General features: G+C 41.2%; 1 protein-coding gene across 1 annotated transcript in view; it reads left to right on the forward strand.

Moving 5' to 3' along the window:
• Positions 1-964: 964 nt before the first annotated feature.
• Positions 965-22,039, forward strand: part of CNKSR3 (CNKSR family member 3) — a 58,626-nt gene continuing 37,551 nt past the window's right edge. Inside the window, exon 1 of the mRNA XM_027632412.1 lies at positions 965-1,114. Coding sequence (XP_027488213.1) covers positions 973-1,114 — 142 coding nt within the window. The 5' untranslated portion in view covers positions 965-972. The remainder of the gene's footprint in view (positions 1,115-22,039) is intronic.

A 22,039-nucleotide genomic window follows, 5' to 3' on the forward strand; every position in this document is an offset into this window, starting at 1 on the left:
TCAAGTACATGACTAGGGATAACAGATGGATAGAGATGAGAAATGATGAAAACAATGTGATACTGGAAAGGCTGAAATCCCAGCTGCTTCCTCGGTCTCTAATATTGCCAAGTTAAAATTTCGCAGTCTTACTGTCACAGCAGAGTTTACTCTGTTTTTTCCCGCTGAGGAAGAGGAGCAGTGAGACCGTGCATGTTACAAAAGGGCTTCAGGCTGGAATTTGCTGCTGAACCAGAGTATTGTGGTAGACCCAATAAAAACTGGTTTCTCCACGTCTCCTCTCGCTGCTTTGTTAATGGAAAAGTGGTTGTAGGCAGAGTTACATGCTCAGTGGTACAGAACGGTGGAGGTTGGTGTGCTGGGTACACAGTTTGGAAGTCAGCCCTTTAACCTCTGAGCAGGGGCTAGCACTCAGTGGAGGCTTACATGGGCTTCAGGAGGCGGCCAGGACACAGTGACACATTTCCCTTGAGGAAAGCGAGCCTGAGATACAGCTGATGGCTTAATGCAGCTCCCAGCCAAGAGCAGCATGACAGAAGTAATCTCTTACGGTGAAACGGCCTCCACACCCAAAGACGCTTTTAAGAGAGGGATTCAGAAATAAAAACCCCAAATGCCAACACTGGGACAAGCGTGGTGGAAGGCAGTCTTCAGTTGCTGCTAAAATTGCCACAAGGCTGTGACTCAGAGCCACCACTGAGGCGGGGTGAAGGGCCCGGCCGCCGCTCCACCACACGGGTCTGCCGCCGCTCCCGGGGCAGGATGCCGGGAGACTCCCGAACCGCCGCTCCTCCGGACCTGTTGGAGCGGGAAGCCCACGAAGTTTCTCCTCGGCACTTTCCCAAGGAAAGAGCCGGCCCAGGGCTGGCGGGTCACAGCACTTGGGGGCGGAGCGGCAGCGGGGCGGGCCCGGCCCTGGCCGGCGGGAGGAGCCGCACCGGGGAGGGGGCGGCCCGGAGCGGCGCCGCCGGGATGGGAGAGTGGCAGGGGGCGAGTCCGCGGCCGGAGGAGGCTGGTTGCGGGTCTGTCGTGGGGGCTGCTGCTGGAGGGGCTGAGCCCGCCATGGAGCCGGTGACCAGGTGGAGCCCGAAGCAAGTGGTGGACTGGACTAAGGGTAAGAGGGCGCCGGCCCTGGGCGCCGGGGGAACTTTCCGGCGGTGGGCTCGGGGGTGCCCCGGTGCCGCCGCGGCTGCTCTGCCCGGCGGGGCCAGCGGGGCCTTGGCCAGCGCTAGCCCCAGCCCCGGCCCCGGCTGCGCGGCCGCGCCCCCGGCTGAGCCCCGGGACTGCCCGGCGTGGCGCTCGGGAGTCGGCGACTTTCCGCGCCCTCCTGCCTTGGCTCCATACCTGTTCGTGCGCTTGTGCCTGCTTCGCCTTGTGGTTTTGTTGTTGTTTAGTTTTGGTTTTGTTTTTGACATGGGAAAAGGGGAAGGTTTTGAAGCGAGTTTTGCAGGGAGGATGGCTGACTCGAGGTACGCGTATGTACACTGGGGTCCTAACTCATGGCTCGGTCCCCTTCTCCTGTGCTTATGCTGGCCAGCCTGCTTGCATAGGCAGGGGGGAACTGTGCTCCTTCAGGCAGGTAAAATCGCGGAATCATAGAGGCGTTTAGGTCTGAAAAGCCCCACGTAAGTCAGCTTTCAGCTTCTCAAGCAAAACCCATTCACGGTTCGAAAAAACTTCAGGTTTGTAAGTTAAGCTGAAAGTTTCTAAAGTAGCTCAAGTAAGCAAGAACTCTTAATACTGTTTAACGGTGATGGGATTGAAACGCTAGACTCCCGCTCGGAGAGTTAAATAGCGGCCCCTTCGTCCGTCTGTCCGTCCGTCCGTCCTTCCCACCCCTCATCTCTCGCGTGTATGCTTGTGTCTCTCCCTCCCCCGCCTACTAAAACTTCCTCCTCTGCTTCGAGGTTTGTTCGCAGTGTTGACGTAGCTGCGAAAGCCTCAGCGAGACCGATGTGTGGAGCCTGCCCCCCCTTGCGTCCTGGCCCCGGAGTCTCTGGTGGGACGGAGGCAGCGGGGCCAGGGGTCCTCGCTCCTGCCGTGGGGATTTCGGCGGCGTTGGGTGTTATCGGGTCTCTCTTTGAAGGCAGGTTAATCCTCCTGCTGTCAGTGCTGGTTGGACCCTGCTAGTGCTTTCCGAATGCCGATTGGGGTATTGCTGTTGCAGTTCCCGCTCTACTGGGAATGAACCAAAAGGGAAATAAAGCTATGAATTAGGTGAGGGATTTATGACTTCTTAAGTGTACGTCTCCTTTTCTTGTAGGACTAGATTTAGCATGATCCTCTTACGTTACACAAAGTATTTTCACAGGCGTTGCTGGAGTTGAAGTTGATGAGAAGTTAGGAATGTTTTCAGAGGTGAAAGTTTCCTCGCATTAGAAGCGGCATTTACTTACAGCAGCCATTACTGTTCTGTCTCAGGACCATAATGCTGATTGGAGTGCATGCCTGTGGTCAGCACTTGGCAGTAGTGCGGCTCAAAACTGAGGCAAATTTGGAAAGCAGACTCATGTCTTCAGACAGGGAGAGATGGATACTCCCAGCCCTTCTGAGAACGTGCACATGTGCGTGAAGGAGCCGGTGCCAGTGAGGGACCTTCCAAGTAGCCTTTGTGAGGAGAGAATTCCACACAAACGTGCTGTGAAGTTATGCGTTAACATATCAATAACTTCCAGAGAAAGATCTCTCTCCTTTTTCCTTTATGCTTGGTATTGGTTTAAACGGGAGTGCATTGTTCCAATGTAATAAGCCTTTTGCTTTGGTATGTGCAATATTTATGTAAAGCTTTTCCCTCATTGTATTTTTTTCTCTTGGGTGCTGAAAGTTGGTTAGCTTGCCAGATCAAAGAGTAAACCTGCTAATCATTTTAAAAGCCTTTATTATATTTAAGCATGCTTGGCTTCCTTTCTTGCATAATTTGTTTTACTCACAGGTTCCTTGAACAGGTAACTCTTTAGCTGGACCCTAAATTAGTGTTATGGAGAATGATTTGAGGGCTGGCCCTAGTTGGGAGGTGGGTCTTCTGACTAATGGAAACACGTGTCCTTTGAAATGTAAAGAAATAAATTGAAGACCGCTGATGACTTTTGTTTGTGCTGTTGTTTTTCAGTTTCTGGGTAAGCTTGTGACCTCTTTGGTGCACAGAGTCATTTTATGTCACTCCCTGCATGGCAAGACTGTAATAAAGAAATGAGGTGTGGAAAGTTTTTCTTTATGGTTCTGCTTTCATCTCTGCACATTAAAATAGACACTTTAATAGCTAGCTAACAGCCTTATTAGCACAATGTTTCATAGTTTATTTTTCATCTGAAATAGCTTTTTACTATGTAGTTCACAACCACTGGATTTCATGTTTGACGAAGACCAATATTCTGTATTTTACCTTATGATTACTACATTTAATTCTGAAGGTGGTTGGAGGGGAGCTTATGCCATTTGCTTTCTGGCACATTTCATCTCTGAAGAGTGATACCGTGATCTTCACTGAACTGGTCAAACTCTAGGGTAAAGTGTTTGGCTGGTGATATCCACTACCAGTAGTTAGTGCTGTGGTACCATGGAGATCTTTTTTAGGGGCGTGACGTAAATAACTGTGGTGGGATATGCCAGCTCTCAGTAGGGAGATTGGTTTTGCAGATAATGATTCTTGCTTATCATACAATGGTAAAAAATATCTTGGAGAAATATAGAGAGTGGTGAAAATTAGTGGTCTCAATCTGTTTTAATGTTCATTGTGAAACTGAGAATATTTGTCTAGGACCTGTTTTTTCCCTTCCTTCCAAATCTTTTTACAGTCAAACTTTGATAAATTATTTTTTAATAACTTTTCCAAACCAGAAAAAGTATGGAAATTTCCCCCTGTTCATGAAACAAACCCCTGAAAGTAAAATCCTAAAGTAGGCTGTATAACTACTTCTGGGCAGCTTATTTGCTTTTGGTCAACTTACCTTTTTTTTTTCTTTCTTTTATTTAGTCATTTGGAACTAACTTTTTTTTAACAAGGTAATTCTTATTCTGATGAGTTTTGCTCTGTGATTTTGAGCTGTTCACTCCTTGGAAAATACTGTAAAAAGCATTTATGTAGAATTTAAAATAGAACCTATCAAAAGTTAGTAAGCAGCACATAAATATATATTTGTAGTCAGGTTTAAAATAAAAAGAGCTCTGTTCATTGTTACCAACAAGAACTGATACAAAACACAGTTGCTTGTTTTCTCTTGCTAACTCAGACTAGAGTGCTGCTATTTTTTGTGAACAAGGGTGTTTTTTCTGGCACAGTGCACTATATGGTCACTAGTGGGCTGTGCAACTGGTCTAGTTAAATTGAAGCTGCAGGGGAAGAGTTGTGCTTTTATTGGTAGCAATTTTCTTTGTACATGAAGGATTTATCAAGCTTTGACCAAGGATGTGATAACTTTTTAGCTACAACATCAATGTTTGAAAACTGTACCTGATTTTTTTTTTTTTTTTTTTAAGCACCACCTCAATTTCTGTCTGGAAGAAGTGATGATGTCATTTTAGGTTTCTCTTCCAGTGCAACAAATTCAGATAGTATTTTGAGGTCATATTTAGCCTTGAAAAGGTACGTATTTGCCTAGGATGCTGTGATGATTTACTTCTGACTCCGTTTATGCTCTTTAAACAATATTGTCTGCAGTGTTTTCCTGACTATATGAGAAGATGTGTTTGGGTCTTGATTTTTTTTTTGAGTTGGTGGTTCTTGTTGAGGTATAAGCTAACATCTGGATGGTGTTGCAGTTGACCTGTGGTCTTGCTTCTGTGCAGTCTAAGATGTCTGGGGACTCGAAGCCCTCACTTGTATCTTGCAGCACTCCCTTGAGTGCCCACAAGCCTGAATTCCTCTAGAGGTATTCCAGGAGTTATTCAGGTGGTTGTGGAGCAGGTGAGTGGCCATGGAAGTTGTAGGACATCTGTAGTACACTGCACAAAAGTGACTTAGTTTTACTGGTGCAGCAAGAATTTGAAGGAGACAGAGGGATCTGATGATGCGGAGAAACTTTTTCAGATCTCAGAGTCCCCTGGCTGCTGGAAACCCCTCAGCTATGATCATTCCTCAAAAGATGTGAGGAAGACAAAAGCTGCATTTGGCATAGAGCCTCCTGTGTGAGAAATGTCACTCTTACTAGAGAACATCCCTGTGCCTCCTCTTTGTTTGCTGTAGCCTGATCTGTCTCTTCCCCCTACCCCCAGGCCTCACATACTTATGTGAGTTGTAACTTCAAGCCAAATTTTACACGGTAAGAACAGTTTGACGCGCTTGTGGTTTAGAAGCCTCTGTTGTTGTGAGGCTCCATTACAGTCTGGCCTTTGTTGCTGTAGCTGTAGTCTCGGCTGGCTGGGGATCACGCGTCTGCTTTGGCCTCCTTGTTGCACTCCAGGTTCAGTTATTCCCTTTCTTAGTAGTTCAGGAACATTACTTATTCCTGCATCTATTATGTCATGAAATACTCAGATTTCCATTCCTGGTAAAGCTGTTGGACAACTACACTTATAGGTATGCCTGGGAGAAGAGGGAAAAATATGCTAATTTATTAATAGTTAGCAATTAATCGTGAGGGCCTGGTGTTCTTTTTTTAGAGCTATCTTGCTTACCCAGGGAGATTTCAGCAAGGTCAGTTGTGTTAACTGTGTGGGCTGGGAGCTGCAAACCATAGGTGGATTTTAGAAACAGCTATGGGTGATGGTTAGGATTGGATTTATTTTTTTAGCCTTCCTTTTTTTTTTTTAGGCACTCTCAAATTAATGCTGTGGGGTTAAAATTATTTGGGAAAATCTAACACTAAGAAACCTCCTGGTTATTTTTAAATACAGGAGTATTTTCCTTTCAGTGGGGAACAGCAGGGAGAGCTGCCCATAACTGGGGCAACAGAAGAATCCCTTTCATCTGTTTTCTTGGTTACTCAAAAAATACTCTATATGAGTGTTTGTTAAATAGAACAGAAAATAGCATTGAATAACCACTCTTTGCAGATCTGAGCTGAAATTCTGAATCTAGCTGGCCCATAATGTTCTACTAGCAGAAGGTGAATATACTACATAGATCTGTTTATATTTATTTGTGGGCTGAAACAAAGTAAAAACTTGCACAACTAGCTTGTATTACTGCAGTCTTAAAATTATTCATACATTGTTGTTCAGATCAGTGAATGCATATGAAAAACTAAATCAAAGTTGGCCACTGTGTTCACGTGTTTAGGTCATGATTTCGTGTTTTTTGCTGTGTTGCACTTTCTTGAGCTGCTTGTGGGTTGTGATTTTTTCCCCCCCTTGATCTTTTCATGTTCACAGTCAGCTCTGTTTATTTGCCATTAAGTTGCTGTTCAAACTACTTTAACTAAATATCAGAAAGTCTAAAAGTTGAATACTGTCAGGATAATATCTGGAAAAGCAACACTTTTTAAATGCTAAAATCACAATGGGCATTAGTGGAAAATTGATTGCAACTTTATAGAAGAATGTAGTGAAACTCTGATAATAAATTTTAGGTATGCAGTGTTCAGAGCAGAGATGCCTGCTCACGATTAACCGACAAAAGCTGTAAGATGGTATGCTCATGAAGAGACATTTCTTCTAACTGTTTATCTGAAGGTGCAGAGATTGGCCAGTGAGTAGGTTGCTTTTTTCCTTCTTTCTTTAAAGCTTTTCCTTGAGGGACAGGAAGTAATTTGTATCTGTTGTTGGAGATTTCTGTAGAAGAAGCCTCATGTTTGATGAAATATTGCTCCAGATTTTCGGAACTCTTGTTATGTGTTCATTCCTTGTACTTCCACCTGGGACCCCATGTTTTCAGCGTGTAAATCTGCTTGAAAGCAAATCATGCCTTTCGCTGTTTTTATGCTGTTTAGCACACTGCAAGAGCTAAGGAAAGACAAAGTACAGAACACTGGATGAAAAGTATGTTGGAATTTGTAATGATGTTTTGTTTTCTTAAGTAAAAGACCTAAGCAAAAAACTGTTACCCAACACATGGTACTTGATGATTTGCAATTATGAGTGATGTATGCTTATAGCCTGTTATCAAGTATTCAGAAGTATGTGGGTTTTTTTGGGTAGTGTGTGTTTGTTCCTTTTGATTTCTTTAATCTAAATTTTTGGATTGCTTGATTTAAGTAATAGAGCTACTTCTATGGATGTTAAACAGATGATGACTAGTGACAGGAAATTGCAGAAGAGGTGGCAAAACTGCTCGGCCTTCAGTTTGCTGTATCAGCTTAGAACAACATTTTCACTGATAGGGAAGCTTCACGCAGAAGGTGTGTTAATGAATAAGTCTAAACAGTGCCTCTGTGAATTAAGTTGAAAAAGTTGATTATAGTTTCATTTTTTTCCATAGAAGTGATGATAGTGGTTTTCCTAATGGTGTCACACAGGTCGTGCCTTGTCTTCCACATACCCCAAATATATAAGTGCTGTCAAAAGGAGGAGTTAGTGGGACACTGATGATTGCAAGGCACAGTTGAGGAGTTAATAGAACTGGGGCCTCTACAGCAACCTCTCAGATATTTATGGTAGTTCTTCAGCACCCAGTTGCTTGTGGTCGTGAGATTGCCCAAGATTTTAGTGTGTTTCTTCACAGGACTTTAATAAGAGATAGGAGATTAAAATAAAAATGCTGTTTGACCGCGTATCTCTGACTGATGTTAGGCATGCTATACAGTCCTTTTGTCATTTGAGCTCTCATTACACGATTGAGATGACTTTGGAGTCTGAGCCTTTCGTTCAGATCTCTGGGCCATGCTTTCTCTGCATGAGGAAATTGCCTGTAGGTTTCCATATGCCCACCTCCAACTTTTCAGAGTACAAGCAATAAAATTTCGCAGCTTGGAGGATCTGCGGGAGGTACTTTGAATCAGCCTGATCTGTTGCACTGGCTTTAAACATTCACTACCTATTAAAATAGATATTTGATGAAAATTAGCTGCATTTCATAATACCATAAATATCACACACGCCGGACAAAACCAAACATCTGCTTTTGATTTGGTGAGATCAAGTCACTGACCTTCAACTTTGGTCTAAAGTCATGCATTCAGCATCTGGCTGAATTCTGTTATAATACTGCATCCGTGTTGTGTTAAAGTAGTTTCTTACATGTGTTTCTCTGAAATACCCTTTTATATGAAGAATGTTTTTTATCACTGTAAGGACAATCTTTTTTTTTGACTGTTTCTTATACTAGTAGTTAGGTGTAGGTAAGCAAGGTGTATGGTGTGCTGTTGCAGTCAAAGGTCTGTGGCATAAGTGTGATCTTATCTTGCTCCTTGATCAAAGGGAAGAACTTAATTAGTGCTCATTAAGGGTAAGGCTTCTGCTAAAGCAAGTGTTGGTACATGCTTCTAGGCTAATCATCCTGATGCCTCTGTCTTGTGTGTGCAAAATGAATGTTGCTTAGGTTGCCATCCTTTATCATTATCTTTCTTTATCTCACAGAGTCTTGTTCATTTGAAATGAAGTTCGCTGGGTAAATGCTTTATGAAAAGGTCTGCAATATGCCCATTTTGTCATTAAATAAAAGATACCTCATCTGATACAGGTGATTTCGAAGCCAGAAGAGAAAGACAGGGCTCAAGGTTTTGACTCCTTTGGATATATTACAAGTCTAGTGGGCCAGTGAGGCAGACTGATTTAAGGGCTTCTGTTGGGCTTTCTAGTTTCTGTAGCTTGTAAAAGACCCTATCTAATAAGAGAATATTTCTGCCTTCTGTTGTGATATTGCTGCTATTGCCTGTGCCAAAGATGCTTTGTTCTGAGCTGCGGGTCTTGGCAGTACTATTTTCCTCCTCCTGAACTAGCATTGTGGAAGAGCTCTGTCCTTGCTGTGATGGCCAAAAGGCAACCCTTTGGTGACAAGTACACATGTAAATAAAAGAATGAAAATCTATCAGTTCGTTTCATTGGGACAGCAGTATCATAACTTCAGTGCCTTGAAAATTTAATTTAGAGTTGGCTGCTATCCTACTGCTGCAGGAGGCAGAACGCTGTACCTGGACAGGTATCTTAGCACTGCACTGCTGAGAAGATGTATGCTTGGCCATGGGGAGGGGAAGGGGGAAGGGAAAAATAAGGGATGAAGACTTTTTTTCCTCTCCCCAGCCCTAGTATGTAGGACTTGCCCTGAGTAAGGAGGGCTCTTAAAAACAAGTTCAGGCGTGCCTGAAGATTGTGTCCTGAAAACATGTGTAGGGACCAGGGGATGGAGTTGTGCCCAGAAACTATTGCAGAGGAAAGGTGGGAACCTGGTGAAATTTTTATTTTATTTTTGTTTTCCTCCCCCGATTATTCTAGTCATGATATGTATTGTAGTCATGATATGCTTCACTCACCCATCCTTTGCAAAGTGTAGGGTTCTGTTTATATTCTGTTAGTTTCACCAAACAGAATTTTAAAAGTATTATGGCAAAACATTAGATTTTACTAAATTGTTGGCATTCCTCAGGCAAGCTGTGGAAGAAAGAAGAGACCAAAGATAACTATGCTATAAATTCTGTGTGTTTGTATTTTTTTCTTCAAAGTTTGTAGTATTTCATGTAGTATTTGGACTTGGGCTGTATTTACCAGAGGGTGTATATTTCACCTCTTGTGAAATATAATCCCTGTGTCAACATAAAAATATTGTCATCTTTCCTTGTATTTCAAAAGAATCCTTCATCTTTTCTCTTAACTCACACTATTTCAGGCAATGACACTAGATAAATCTATGTGTGATTGAAAGAAGAACTTGGAAATCAAACCTGCCAATAACATTTTTATTTCTTGCTGGTTTATGTTTTACCTCATCATAATGTTAGGCATCACCACATTAAAAAAAAAGTTAGGAGCATATTTTGCCCTCTGTTATGTTTATAATTTAAAGATAATCTTGGAGGAACATGTGATATTGGTATTTGACTGAGAGTGAGTTTTCATTGCTTATTTCTAAAGGTAGGTGTGGGTTTGATGATGCAGTGCCAAAGCTGGATCATTAAAATGGACTGAGATGGATGCTGTGCTTACTTGGCAGGTACTTGCTGGCAGTAGGTACTCTTGAGTAGTGGGGGGGATCTGTTTTTGTGCTTGCTCTTATGATAGTTTCATGCTTATTAAATGTTTTGTTCCTTACTGCTTTATGAGACTATGTGTACCAGAGTGATGCTGACTGGTAGGATTCTGGTTAGTTGTACTTGTATTCAGGTTTTAAAATATCAGGACAAGATGACTGGAGCAGAGCCTTGAGAAACAAAGCTTCTGAAGGTTGATGAAATGTTCTTTTGGTGCCTTATGTAATTCTTGTCTTGATTTAAGCTTACACATCATCACAGAGTCTCTGGTGTTAGAGTCTTTATTCTTTCATCACATCTCTCAGTAGGAATTTGCTGTTATTTTAAAAATAAAAATTTGTGAGAAATTTGGGATGTACCTACCTTACATAGTACAGGTCCAACTAACCTGAAGTTGGTTATCTATGTAGTAGAAACTGTATCAGTGTGATTGTCTTGGCTGTTTTCAGCTCCTAATGCACTTGCATTGCTTATAAAGTCCCAAAACGTCTGTTTGGGCTATTTCAAGAGTCCACTTATGGCTCTGCATTGTGGGGCTTGTGGTGAAAGAAAGTGATTTGCCACTGCTCATACAGTGGATGACATTCAAATGGGGATTAAGACATGATTAATTTAGATGTCTGTGCTCCTGTTATAGTCTCTGGAGCATAGAGAATGGCTCAGCAGATCTTGTGTTCAGTGCCCGTTTCAGGGTGACTTGAATCATCCTCTGGTGAGTAGGTCTCTATTAAGTATCCTGGGACTTCAAGTGTGTTGGTTTCCAGCTGGGTCCATCCCATGACGTCTGCAGCAGAGGAAGAAAACCTGCGGATCCTGGTTCAGTGTTGTATTGACTGGATTCTCCTTTCTCCAACAGTCACCTGAGAACTGCTGGGGTGCAGGGGTTCATTAAAAATTATGTGTATGCTTGCTTGAGGAAAAAGAGTATTGCAGCATTTAACGTTGTTGGAATACTATTAGTCAACAAGCATCTGATATACAAGAGTTGTTGAATGTAATCAGTGTAATCTCTATGTTGCAGAGCTGTAATTACATCTTGTGCTGTTCATCATCTGATGAAAAATTTGGTATATTTTAACACATAGTTCTTAAAAAATTGCATGAGAGTTATAGCAGATGCCAGTGTGATAGTAACTGATGACTTCTGACCTTTCTAGTTTGTATAGCTCTAGTGCATTGTCTTCAATCAGTGGGCCACCTTGTAATGCTACATAGAAGGATGAGCAGCAACACATATTACTGCATGAAAAGGAGGCATCTAACAATTATAGTAGAATTGGGGGTAGCTGATACTTTTTAGATCTTTATGGTATATTTATAAACACTTGGTACAGTCTTCTGGGTCTACTTTGGATCTTTTTACAGCAGAACCCTCCCTATCTTAGAGTGCTACTCATGGTGGGAAATGAAATGGAAAATTGTTTTCTATTGATGTTGCTGCAAACCTTTGGTGAAGTAACTAGTCTTGTATGTTTTGGGAAGCTGTTTAATATTTTGCCTTCTTAGACCCCCATCATGGTGTCTAGGTTCCAAGCTAGTTAGCATCTTTGTATGAAATTCTCTCTTCAAACAAGCCAATTGACAATTGGGCAATGGGATGTGGCAAATGTGTACTACTAGCAACATGTGTCAGCTTTTAATGTAAGATTAGTACTGTGTTCTCAAGGTGATATATTTGGAGAGGAATTCCAGCTCTCAGTAGAGGCAGTCCTATGCTAGGCATGACTGGAGACTTTTGTTGAGCTGTCATTCACAGAAATAATAATTTCCAAGATTGTCAGGTTGTATGTACACTTACAGGTTTGCTCAAATTAATATGTCTTGGTTGCTGCAGAATACTGAATGGATTGTGTGGTTTCTAGAATATGTATAATTGAGCATAATGCATATAATTTTATTGTCCAATATCATCCTCAGTTTTCCAAGGGTTAAGAGAGTGTTGAAATAATATCTGGAAACTTAGTTAATTCTCTCTTGTGGCTTTACTGAAATATATTTTGCTCTTTAATATTCCTTCCTGTCATGGGGTGTTCTCAAAAACATGTTAACTTCTGAAAACTAGTTTTCTGTTAAGATTTAAACTATTTAAACTATTTTTGTTCTACCTGCAGCATCCCCCTGGCAGCTTTGTTAGCCATGTATACATAGCACCTAGGAATGCTTCTGGCACCTAGAAATTATGCACTGTCTGGAAGCTGCACCAAAAAAGTATATTCTGTAACAGATCTTGAAAAAAAAAAAAAGAAAAAAAGGCCAAAACCAAACCCAGTTTAGCTGTGAGAAAGCATCAAATATCCATCAGTCAAACTGATTGACTTCCCTACAAATATCTGATGGTGCTTTGCTGTGGCTTAAAAGTGTCAGGGAGACTTGCTTGGAGCTTAGCAGAGGGTCAGAAATATCTTGATGCCACCCTATTAGGAGGGTAGATTGTCTGCTTACACTCTTGCCTTTTCACCGTCACAAAAAATGAGGATGTCAGATGGAGTGGCTGGGGCTCTTCTCTGCCCTCCTCTGTTCTTTATGTCTAGGAAGAAGGCAGGGCAGGGCTCCTGGTCTGGTCGATGGTATTTCAGACTTACGTGTGATTCAGACAGAGCCCTTGGTCAGCTTTGCCTCTGATGATCTTAAGATGCCTTTATTATGGTTGGGGTGTTGCACTTGAGCTCTGATGAGATCTCTGCTATTTTAGGAAGTAGATTCATAACTAGGGCTGAAAGGCAATGTGGAATAATGAAAATGTGTCAGGCAGGTAATTGTTTGAAGCAATTGCTTTAGATGTTTAAAGTGATAATAAAATTATGGAGAAGTTGCAAGATTTGGTGCTTGACTGCTCAGTTGACAAACCTTGTTTTTTGTCTCAGTTGTGATGTGCTTTAAAATGCCTGTTGTATTGGGTGCCTCAAGGCAGGTCTCTCCTGTCACTGGGACAACATTATCAGTGTGTTTTGTTTTCCTAGCTAGATATGTTAATCTTATCAGTGTTTTCTTCCCCCCTCTCTACTGCTACCTTTATTGCCTCAAATGTATACTGGCTGCTTTTGCTCTCAGAGATCTTTGTGACTAGGCCTTCTCCTAGCCTTGCCTGGCACATCCTCCCTTACCTGTTATTGGGAACCCAAGGGCTACTTTAGTGGAACACCTTTAAGCTTAATCCTTTTCATATTGCTGTGAAGCTCTCCAGAGCTGTCAGCTGTGGTGGCATCAGTCTCTATAGCCCTTTGCAGGTGAAGGACTATGGCTGGTGTAGTGAAGTGGTTGCCTGTCTAATGGGTTTGAGTGTCATTATTTGTCTTATGTTTATCTCTCTTTGTTTTGAGCTCCTTTTGGACAAGAGTTGGGATTTCTGTTATTTGGTCTTGAGGCTCCTTGTACATCCTGGCACATTGGAAAGGACTTTCATTGCTATATAAAAATTCCTGATGCAAATGTTGTGGAGCTTTTTAATGTGAAGTAATGTATTCTCCAAGTAATGGCAGTGTCTCCTAGGAGAATTCAGTAGTGACTCTGTCCATGATAGAAAGATGTATGCACCATCAGCATTTTTCTGTTAATGTCATTCAGCTTGCTGGGACATATTAATGTCATTAGCAGGTGCTGATGGCTGGCAATTCTCATGTGCCTATATGTATTCCTCCCTGGTGACTGTTGGATTGTAAGATGCTAGACATCCGTGTTTCATAACAGTGTAGGAGGTTGTCATCCAAATGGTTGGCTATCTGGCAACTACATCAGCTGTTGCGCTACAGCAGACTCTTCCCTGACAAACTCATGGGTGTAGCAGTAATCACAGAGTTTGCAAGGGTGCATACACAAAGGAGAGGCAGCTGTGAGTAATGGACCTTGCTGCAATCAGCCAAAACAGTTCCACATGGTGGTGGGAGAAGGCAGCCAAACCAGATTAAAGGCATCACCCCATTTCTCCTTGGGAGTCAAGAGGCAGGCAGTTTTGCAATCTTTCTTCTTCTTCTACTGTGGGAACAGGCAACAGAGTGTTAATTGCTGGAGTTCAAGAAAAGAAGTTCTTGTGACTAATGAACTACTCCTTCAACCACAAAAACCTTTTAACTTTTAAAAGGCAAGCTCTTAATTACATATTGGCCTTGGGCAAGGGGTTGTTACTTTGTATTAAGCACATAAAGTTATCGGGCACACGGGCTTCATGTGCTAGACACACAAGTAATATAGAGTGTACTGTTACTGCTTTTGGAAAATTAAGTAACTTTGTGCTTGACCTGTTGAAGGATGGTATTTGTTTCAGGGCCAGCAAAGACTGATAATGAGTATAAAAATTACTCCTGCTGCAAAGATGTTGACCTATATTCCTCCTGGAAGATCCATAACCTATTACAGTTGACAAGCCATGGAGGCAGTCACCTTAGGAGGCATGTTTTGAAGGGGACAGTGCTTTTGTGTTGCCTGTAGTCATTGTGTGAATACTGTGATTAATAATAATATTAATATTGCATGTGATTGAATTTTGTGCTCATACTTACTTCCATTTTATTCCTTTGGAAGAGTAATTATCCATGCTGCTGTGAAGTTCTTCTCAACAGTAAAGCAGATGGGCAGAGGCTTGGTAATGAGATGTATGGACTAATGGAAGATCCAGCTCTAGATAAAATGGGTTGAAGGTTTACTTTTTGTCTCCAACTGGGATAGGTTGATTGTTTTTTAAGTTGAGTTTTGCTTCGCCAGGAAGTTTTGCTGTGCAGTCGTCTCTAAAGGCTTCCCTTGCTGGAGGTTTTGGCATCGAGGTGGATGGGGTTCTGGCTGACCCCTCTGTCCGTAAGCTCTCCAGGCCTGACCAGTTTCCCCCTCTAGGAAGAAGGATTGAACTGTTGCTGTCAGCTCTGGTCTGCAAGTAAATACATGGTTTTGGTATCTGTGGCTCTCATTCCAGCATCTTTTCAGCAGGATTAGTGTGTGTGCTTGAGAGAGGGAAAGAGTAGTTGAAGTTTAGTATCTGCAGACCAAGAGGTTGATGACAGTTTTATATCTATCTGAATTGAAAACATTGGGAGTAAAATAAATGTTGTATTTCACGAGTGAAATGGGATGGGATGTCTAGAGAAAGTATGTTCAGAATAAGACGACTTCTATGTTGCCCTGTTTATTATATACTCATAATGCCCTTCTGTGGATTGCTTGCTTTTGAGATACTGCTACTTCTGTCAATTTGAAATAAATGGTAAGAGAGGAAAATAATGCAAAAAAAATTTTCTGCTTGCTGCAGTTGAAGTAGCATGACTGTTTAAAGGTCAGTTAAATGGCCTCTGTTGGATGAATGTCTCCAGTGAAAACTTTCAATAATATTATCTTATAGTCTTTCCTCTTGTGGCTACATTTCCCTTTATTTCTGGTATTTTCCTGTTAATGTGATCTTTGCCAGGTGATATTCTGTCACATTGGTCTTAGGTAGGAGTAGTCTCACTGTCTCATGGCTGTTTTATAAGTTTTCAGAGGGTTTTGGACTTTTTTCCCTCAGTAAAGAACATGATTATAGAAGTGACAAAGAGCAGCAAACTTTTTTTTTTTTTAATTTTTTAAAAAATTTTTAAAATTTTTTAAACTTCTTTTAATTTTTTTTTTTTTTTAATTTTTTTAATGGCATTAACCCTTGTGTGCGGAGCCCTCATTCTTTTCCAGCTAATAGTAAACAGAAGACAGGAGTGCCCAGTGGCTTCTGTGGTGACAGTAAGCAAATAGAATCATAGAATCAGCTGGTTTGGAAGGGATCTCCGAGATCATCAAGTCCAACCCTTGATCCACTACCTTGTGGTTGCTAGACCATGGCACTCAGTGCCACATCTGGTCTCATCTTAAAAACCTCCAGGGATAGTGAATCCACCACTTCCCTGGGCAGCACATTCCAATGCCCGATTACCCTTTCTGTAAAGAATTTCTTCCTAATATCTAACCTAAACCTTCCCTGGCAGAGCTTAAGACCATGCACTCTTGTCTTACTGATAGCTGCCTGGGAGAAGAGACCAACCCCCACCTGGTTACAACCTCCTTTCAGGTAGTTGTAGAGAGTGATGAGGTCTCCTCTGAGCCTCCTCTTCTGCAGGCTGATAAATAAGTTGTTACTTCACAGTTTTCTTCTTATGACTCTCCATTACTTGTGCAGAGAGCACTGCTAGAGTTGGTGCATTTTCAGGAAGTTTTAGTGGAGAGAACATGGGGAAGGTGTTTATTCTTTCAGTAGTGGTCTCTGTTTGGGGTCGTGAAGCCAGTTCTGGGTAAAGAGAGATTATCTGTCTGAGACACTTTCTTTGCTCTTTCAGTAAGTTCTAAATATCACTAATGCCTTTAATTTAGAAAAGAAACCTTCCCTCTTTGTCCTCCCCACCCCTTCCCTTCACTCACCATTCCCCACCCTCTGTAAGACATAATGATTAACTTGGGTGTAAATAAGGTCACTACAGTGCCTGTAAGAGAAGAATAAAGACGAAGAGTGATCAAATAAGCTTCCATAGATCACCACCTTAAAAGTCCATCTCTGGACAGTTAACAAATAGGGATAGTCTCAGAGGTTAAAGAGGATCAACCTGGTTGCGTGTTCTCTCTTCCCTTACAAAGTATCACGCTAATGTATTACTTCTGAATTTGTTTCCAAATACGTACTTTGGGCACAGTGAACAGTTTCTTATGGTTTGGAAGTTTGAAAATTTGATCATTGACTGGAGTTTGCCTCACAGTACTAATCATGAGGCAGATCAACTTGCAGAAGTCCAAGCTGTGGAGTCAAAGAGGTTATTTGATCTCTTTAGGTAGCTTGGAAATAAGGTGCAGTAATACCTGAGACACAGTATTCATCCAGGAGAGAGGCTACTCAGGCAACTTTAGGTTGGTCAAAACAAACAAATAACTACATTTAAATAAAACTGATGATATTTCTTCTTTGGACATAATATCTTTTTATTAGTGGGCAAACTGCTCCTTCTAAGCTTCCGTACCCTTCAGTTTCAAACAACCTTTATGCCCATTGGATGATATTTTTAAAAAATAATGCAAATATTAGGATAAAGTGACTAGGTTTCTTCCAATATTCAGTATTTCAGACAAGCAAGGCTTTGAAAATTTTACAACGCTGATGAAATATAACTTAATTCTTCTTTCTAACCCATTCTTCAAGTATAATGTTAGTCACAGAGATATATAAGGAACGCAGTTTCACACAAAACCTTGTATTTACTGCTTCTCATTACTTATAGTCTTGGTATTGATTTGCAAAAAAAAAAATCTGAGCATTAAGAGGATACCTGACTTTTTTTTTTTAAACTTAGTGCTATTTGAAATGTAAGTAGTGGAGCAGCAAGTAGAAGAAAAATAAGAAATTAATTTCTAGGTGACCGTAGAAATAGAAATTGGGAAGTGGAGCATATTAGATTTAAAAAATGGGTGTAAAAATTATTACACCCATTGTTTTTAGGACAGCATTTGCATCCATCTGTTTCTAGTCTGTTTTTCATGTGTTTCAGAGACTTCTGACATACCTTCCCTGCTCTTGCACTTTCTCTCATATGCCTTCATAACCTAGACAAGGGACATTGCATTGAAGAGTTATCTCCTGTTGCTGATGTTCAGCTAAATAGAAATATCCTTGTGATTAAGTTCTTGGGGAAGCTAGAGCAGGTTCTACATTCAGGAAACTTTGATATGGTCTGAAGCATCAACATAAGTGTACAAGAAGTATATGTGGCATTTATTTATTTATTTATTTATAAAGAAAGCAACTAAGAAGAGTGAGGAAGAACAACTGGATTTGCTAGGAAGAAGGAACCACAAAGCTATGAGTGATGCAAAAGTTAATAAGTGACATTTTGGTCACTGCTTTTAATGCAACAGCATTAAAAGGTTAATTTTGGTGTTTAAAGTAATGTTACAGGTTCAGGATCAGGGCCTTATTGTAAAAAATTGCATGCAGTCTCCCACACGCACGTATACATGTAGTGTGCTCCCAAAGGACTAAATTGTGTCAGCCGTTAAGAATGCAAACCATTTATGGGATTTTCGTCCCTTAGTGCATCTGTTTTGCAAATACAGAACTCAGAGCCTTAAGAGGAGATAGTTCACTTAATACTCTTTTAGAATTGGGACTGTTAAATGCTTATGTACCACTTTCACAAAAGTTATCCATTTAGTCTTACTTAAAATCCAATTTAGAGGCTCCTTCCCCATGGTTACTGTACAGCTGTTGGTTGACTGGTGTGAAGTTTGACAAACTGAAATAGAGAACAGTAATTTTGGGGATGCAGGAGAAATATAGTGCTTACAAGGTGGATTAGCTGTTGGGTTAACACTTTTTCTGCATGAATAGCTTGTTGGGTTTTAGAAGGTATCTACCAGGTTGTGCCTGTTCTAAGGGTTTCCTTTATCTACCAGTTCTCTTCCTTTCAGCTATTGAATTTGTGTTAACTGAGACAAGGATGGGAATGGTGGTTCGTTTTTTTTTTTAATTGATGAATTTGTTTGGTATGAAAGTCAACCCTAATAAAAAAAGTCAACATAGAGAAAAGAAGATATTTTGCTAAAACAAGCTTTAAAAGTAACATTTTTCTTAAAAGAAAAAAAAAATTCATACCAACCAAACAAAAAAACCCCACCCAGCTGTATAGTGGCATAGAAAAATCTCAGTACAAAGAAAAATTGATTATTCCTAAGAAATCAGTGATGCCATGTAGACAGAGAGAATAGTTAAATGCATGAAAATAATGAGCTGAAGAAGCATTGCTTTGAAGTGTCAGTAGGCAAGATAACATAGGTGGAAATAGAGGTGACTATTCTACTCAGGTTAACTCTCTGTGAAACAGAAACACTTCCTCTTCAGGCAACTTTGAATTTTTGACACCTTGAAATTTCATCTTGTGATGATGCTGGTATAAACTGTGTGTTACTGTGAATGCAGTAAAATTACAATTGAAATACCAAGCCTCTGTAAGGGAAATGGCTCATTAAGTTGTCCATGAGTGCTCCCGTGTCTAGTGCTGTTGTGAAAGTTGTTTAAATTTGGTTGTGAATTACTTTAAAGTATAGTAATAATGAAGTTAGGAAAACAGAAAAGTATAGTGGTAGGGAGTTGCCTCTTGGAAAGTTTAACTTCATATGTCTGCTACTTAGAAAACCGGAGCAAGGAGATGTGAGGGTTGGAGTTGAACATGCTGAAGGACATACCCCTTGCTAAGAAGTGAAATGTTTTTTCACACTTTATACGTATTATGTCGCATATTATCCAAAATGATGGTAATAACATCTGGGTCCCAGAAGACCAGTCTGACCAGCAGCCTGGGATACTGATGTGGCACAGCATAGCCAGTTTTGAACACAGCATAGCCAGTTTTGAACACTCAAGCAGTAAATGCACTTGGTGTCTTGAATATTTTGTATCAGGGGAAATGGCAAGTGCAGTGTTATGCAGGAAGGACTTTATTGTTAATGTCAAGTATTGACACTGCAGAGACTTTCTTCATCTACATTGTGTGTCGTCCCTTCCAAACAAATATTTAGAAGGTCAAATGGGATTGTTCAGCTAACTTGTGCGTGTAGGGCCATGTATTAACATGCTATCTGTGCAACCCTCTGTCCCACACCACACTGTATTCCTCTCTGTTCTCTGTGTTGTGGCATTCTCTGTCTTTTGACCAATGTCCCATCAGTCATTAAAGTGCCCTCTTATATTCATGAAGTCCCTGGTGCCAAATACAATCCTTTGACTGGTTCCTCTTATAGAGCATCTCTGATACATATCCAAAAACCTATGCCCAAAGCTGTGCCTTGCAGGCTGTCATTTGCTGTCATGGGGTACACGAGTGTGCCAAGGAAGGTGTATGGTTGGCCCACAATATGGAGTTTGTCCAGCCTGCTAATTGCAGTGTTTCTCTGGTGCACTGACATGGCTCCCAGAATATGCTCAGGCACAGCCAGAGCACATGATGAGACCCCCTCTCCACCCGTAGTTTTGCTGTCTTTTGCTTTGTCACCACTTTTGTTGAGGACCTGCAATGTCTTCTGGCAAGGTGCAGGTAGGTTGGACTAGAACACCTTGCTGTGGTCCCTCTCAACCCATTCTGTGATTCTGAGATGAGTAAGAAGGAGATAAGGGTCAGGAGAGAAAAGTGAAGTGGATAGTGGGAAGAGTGAGACTAAGGAGGTGGTCTTCAACTATACGTCATGATTTACAGACTGTCCAAATTCCATAATTTCCACAGCTTCCAGAGTTTTTGCCTCTGGGGACTGAAACAATTTCATAGTCCTGCTATGGATTAAACTACATTATGTATTTCACTTGAACAATAAAACAAATTAAATTGTTTCCCTTAAAAAAACAAAATCTGGTTCTTGTAATCTTGTGAATGTCTCCACAGCTAGCATTGGGACTATTTTATGTTCAGTGCTATTTATACTTCTGAAAGCAAAATGGTAAAGTGTTTTAAAGGCTTGTTTTGAGTAAAAGTTTTCCTGTGAAATGTGTGTGTTAGAATAGTTGTATAAAAAAAGAAACCACACAACACATTCAACATGGTTGTGTGAGTTGGAAAATTCTAGGAAATGCATTTCCTCTGCGGTTGCATTAGTGTAGGGAAAATATCTGTATCTGTTGGTAGCAGCAGTAAGATTTCTTTTGGGTTTCTCTTTGGAGCTATCAATGATTGTGAGGAAATACATGTGTCCAAGTGGGGTCTGCAGCCAAACTAATGAAGAACTCTGTGTGGGGTCTCACGAGGTACAAGTCAGGTCTCAGACAGAGGAGCTGTCCTGGCCATAGTTATGCCATTTTCTGCTGTTTATCCCCCATTCCCCTGCATCTTTCTGCCCTTGTCTTCTGTCTGCAGTAATTCCACAACAGAGATGGCAGACTGGTTTGTGTCCTCCTACATATTTTCGCAATTTACAGCCCATTTTACTAACTGAAGCTGCTGCTGAAGTTGAGCTTCTGAAGGTCCTATTGCAGTGATGGAGGCACAGGGGCATCTGTGTGGCTTACCTTCTGCTGTAAAGATGTTGATATGAGGTGGCTGGAAAAAATTTCTTGTGTGGGCTAACTCCACCTCAGTTTTGGGTAAAAAAAGTGAGTTTCCAGTAACCAACTATGCATCTCCTTGTGCCATCTGGGATCCAATGAAGTGAATGTTTTGAGGTTGTGTTGTCCTCTTACATGTGGCCTGTTTACTCACACAGTGAGTTGGGCTGCTGGATCAGCCTGAAGATGAAATGGTGATTGTTCTCCCACCTCAGTTCCTGTTGCCACCTAGCTGCCGAAGAGACAAATGCTGTGGTATGAATATGGTGGTTTGTTCTGAAGTAGTCATCTCATGTGCTCTGTACTGGAGAGAGCACATGAAGTGGATGGATTCCCTACAAAGCCTAGCACTGTATGGAGGGAGGGACAAAGGTCTAGTGTGTAGATTCTTCTCAACTGCAACTTTCAGTACCTGGATACCACTGTGCTTTCGTTCCTGTCAAACCCCTACTGAGCCTAGGCAAAGGTGTTGTTTACTTTAATGAAACAAACAATTTTTCAGTGAGCAGACCTGTTGTGACTCGGAAGTTGCTAATTCCTGTTTGAGTACAATTTAAAATGTATTGGTCAGGAGGTCTTAAAGTGTACTTAGTGTAAAGAAAAGCATTAGTTTTGATTTTACCACTTGCTTTTATTTTCTGCTGGAGAAAGATTTTGTGTTTCTTCGAGCTATTGGGAAACAACGTGTGAGCATCCAAGAGGAGTGTGGTTTTCAAGGCCAGAGTGGAACATATTCCCCCCATTGAAACTTTGGTGAAATTTTCATTGTCAGAATTTTGACACAGTACATGAGGATGATGCAGTATGTTGCTAATAGCCTGTAGGATATGTTAATATATCCTGATGGATGTGAAACCGTTGTGCACTCATTGCTTGGGTAGAATTAATGAAACCACTCTACGCTGGTGTACTAAAGTAACTAACTTTTGTTGATGCCCTGTTTAAACAACATCTTTGG

This window comes from Corapipo altera, unplaced genomic scaffold (assembly GCF_003945725.1).
Source record: "Corapipo altera isolate COAL_440 unplaced genomic scaffold, ASM394572v1 2b, whole genome shotgun sequence".
Taxonomy (NCBI): Eukaryota; Metazoa; Chordata; class Aves; order Passeriformes; family Pipridae; genus Corapipo; species Corapipo altera.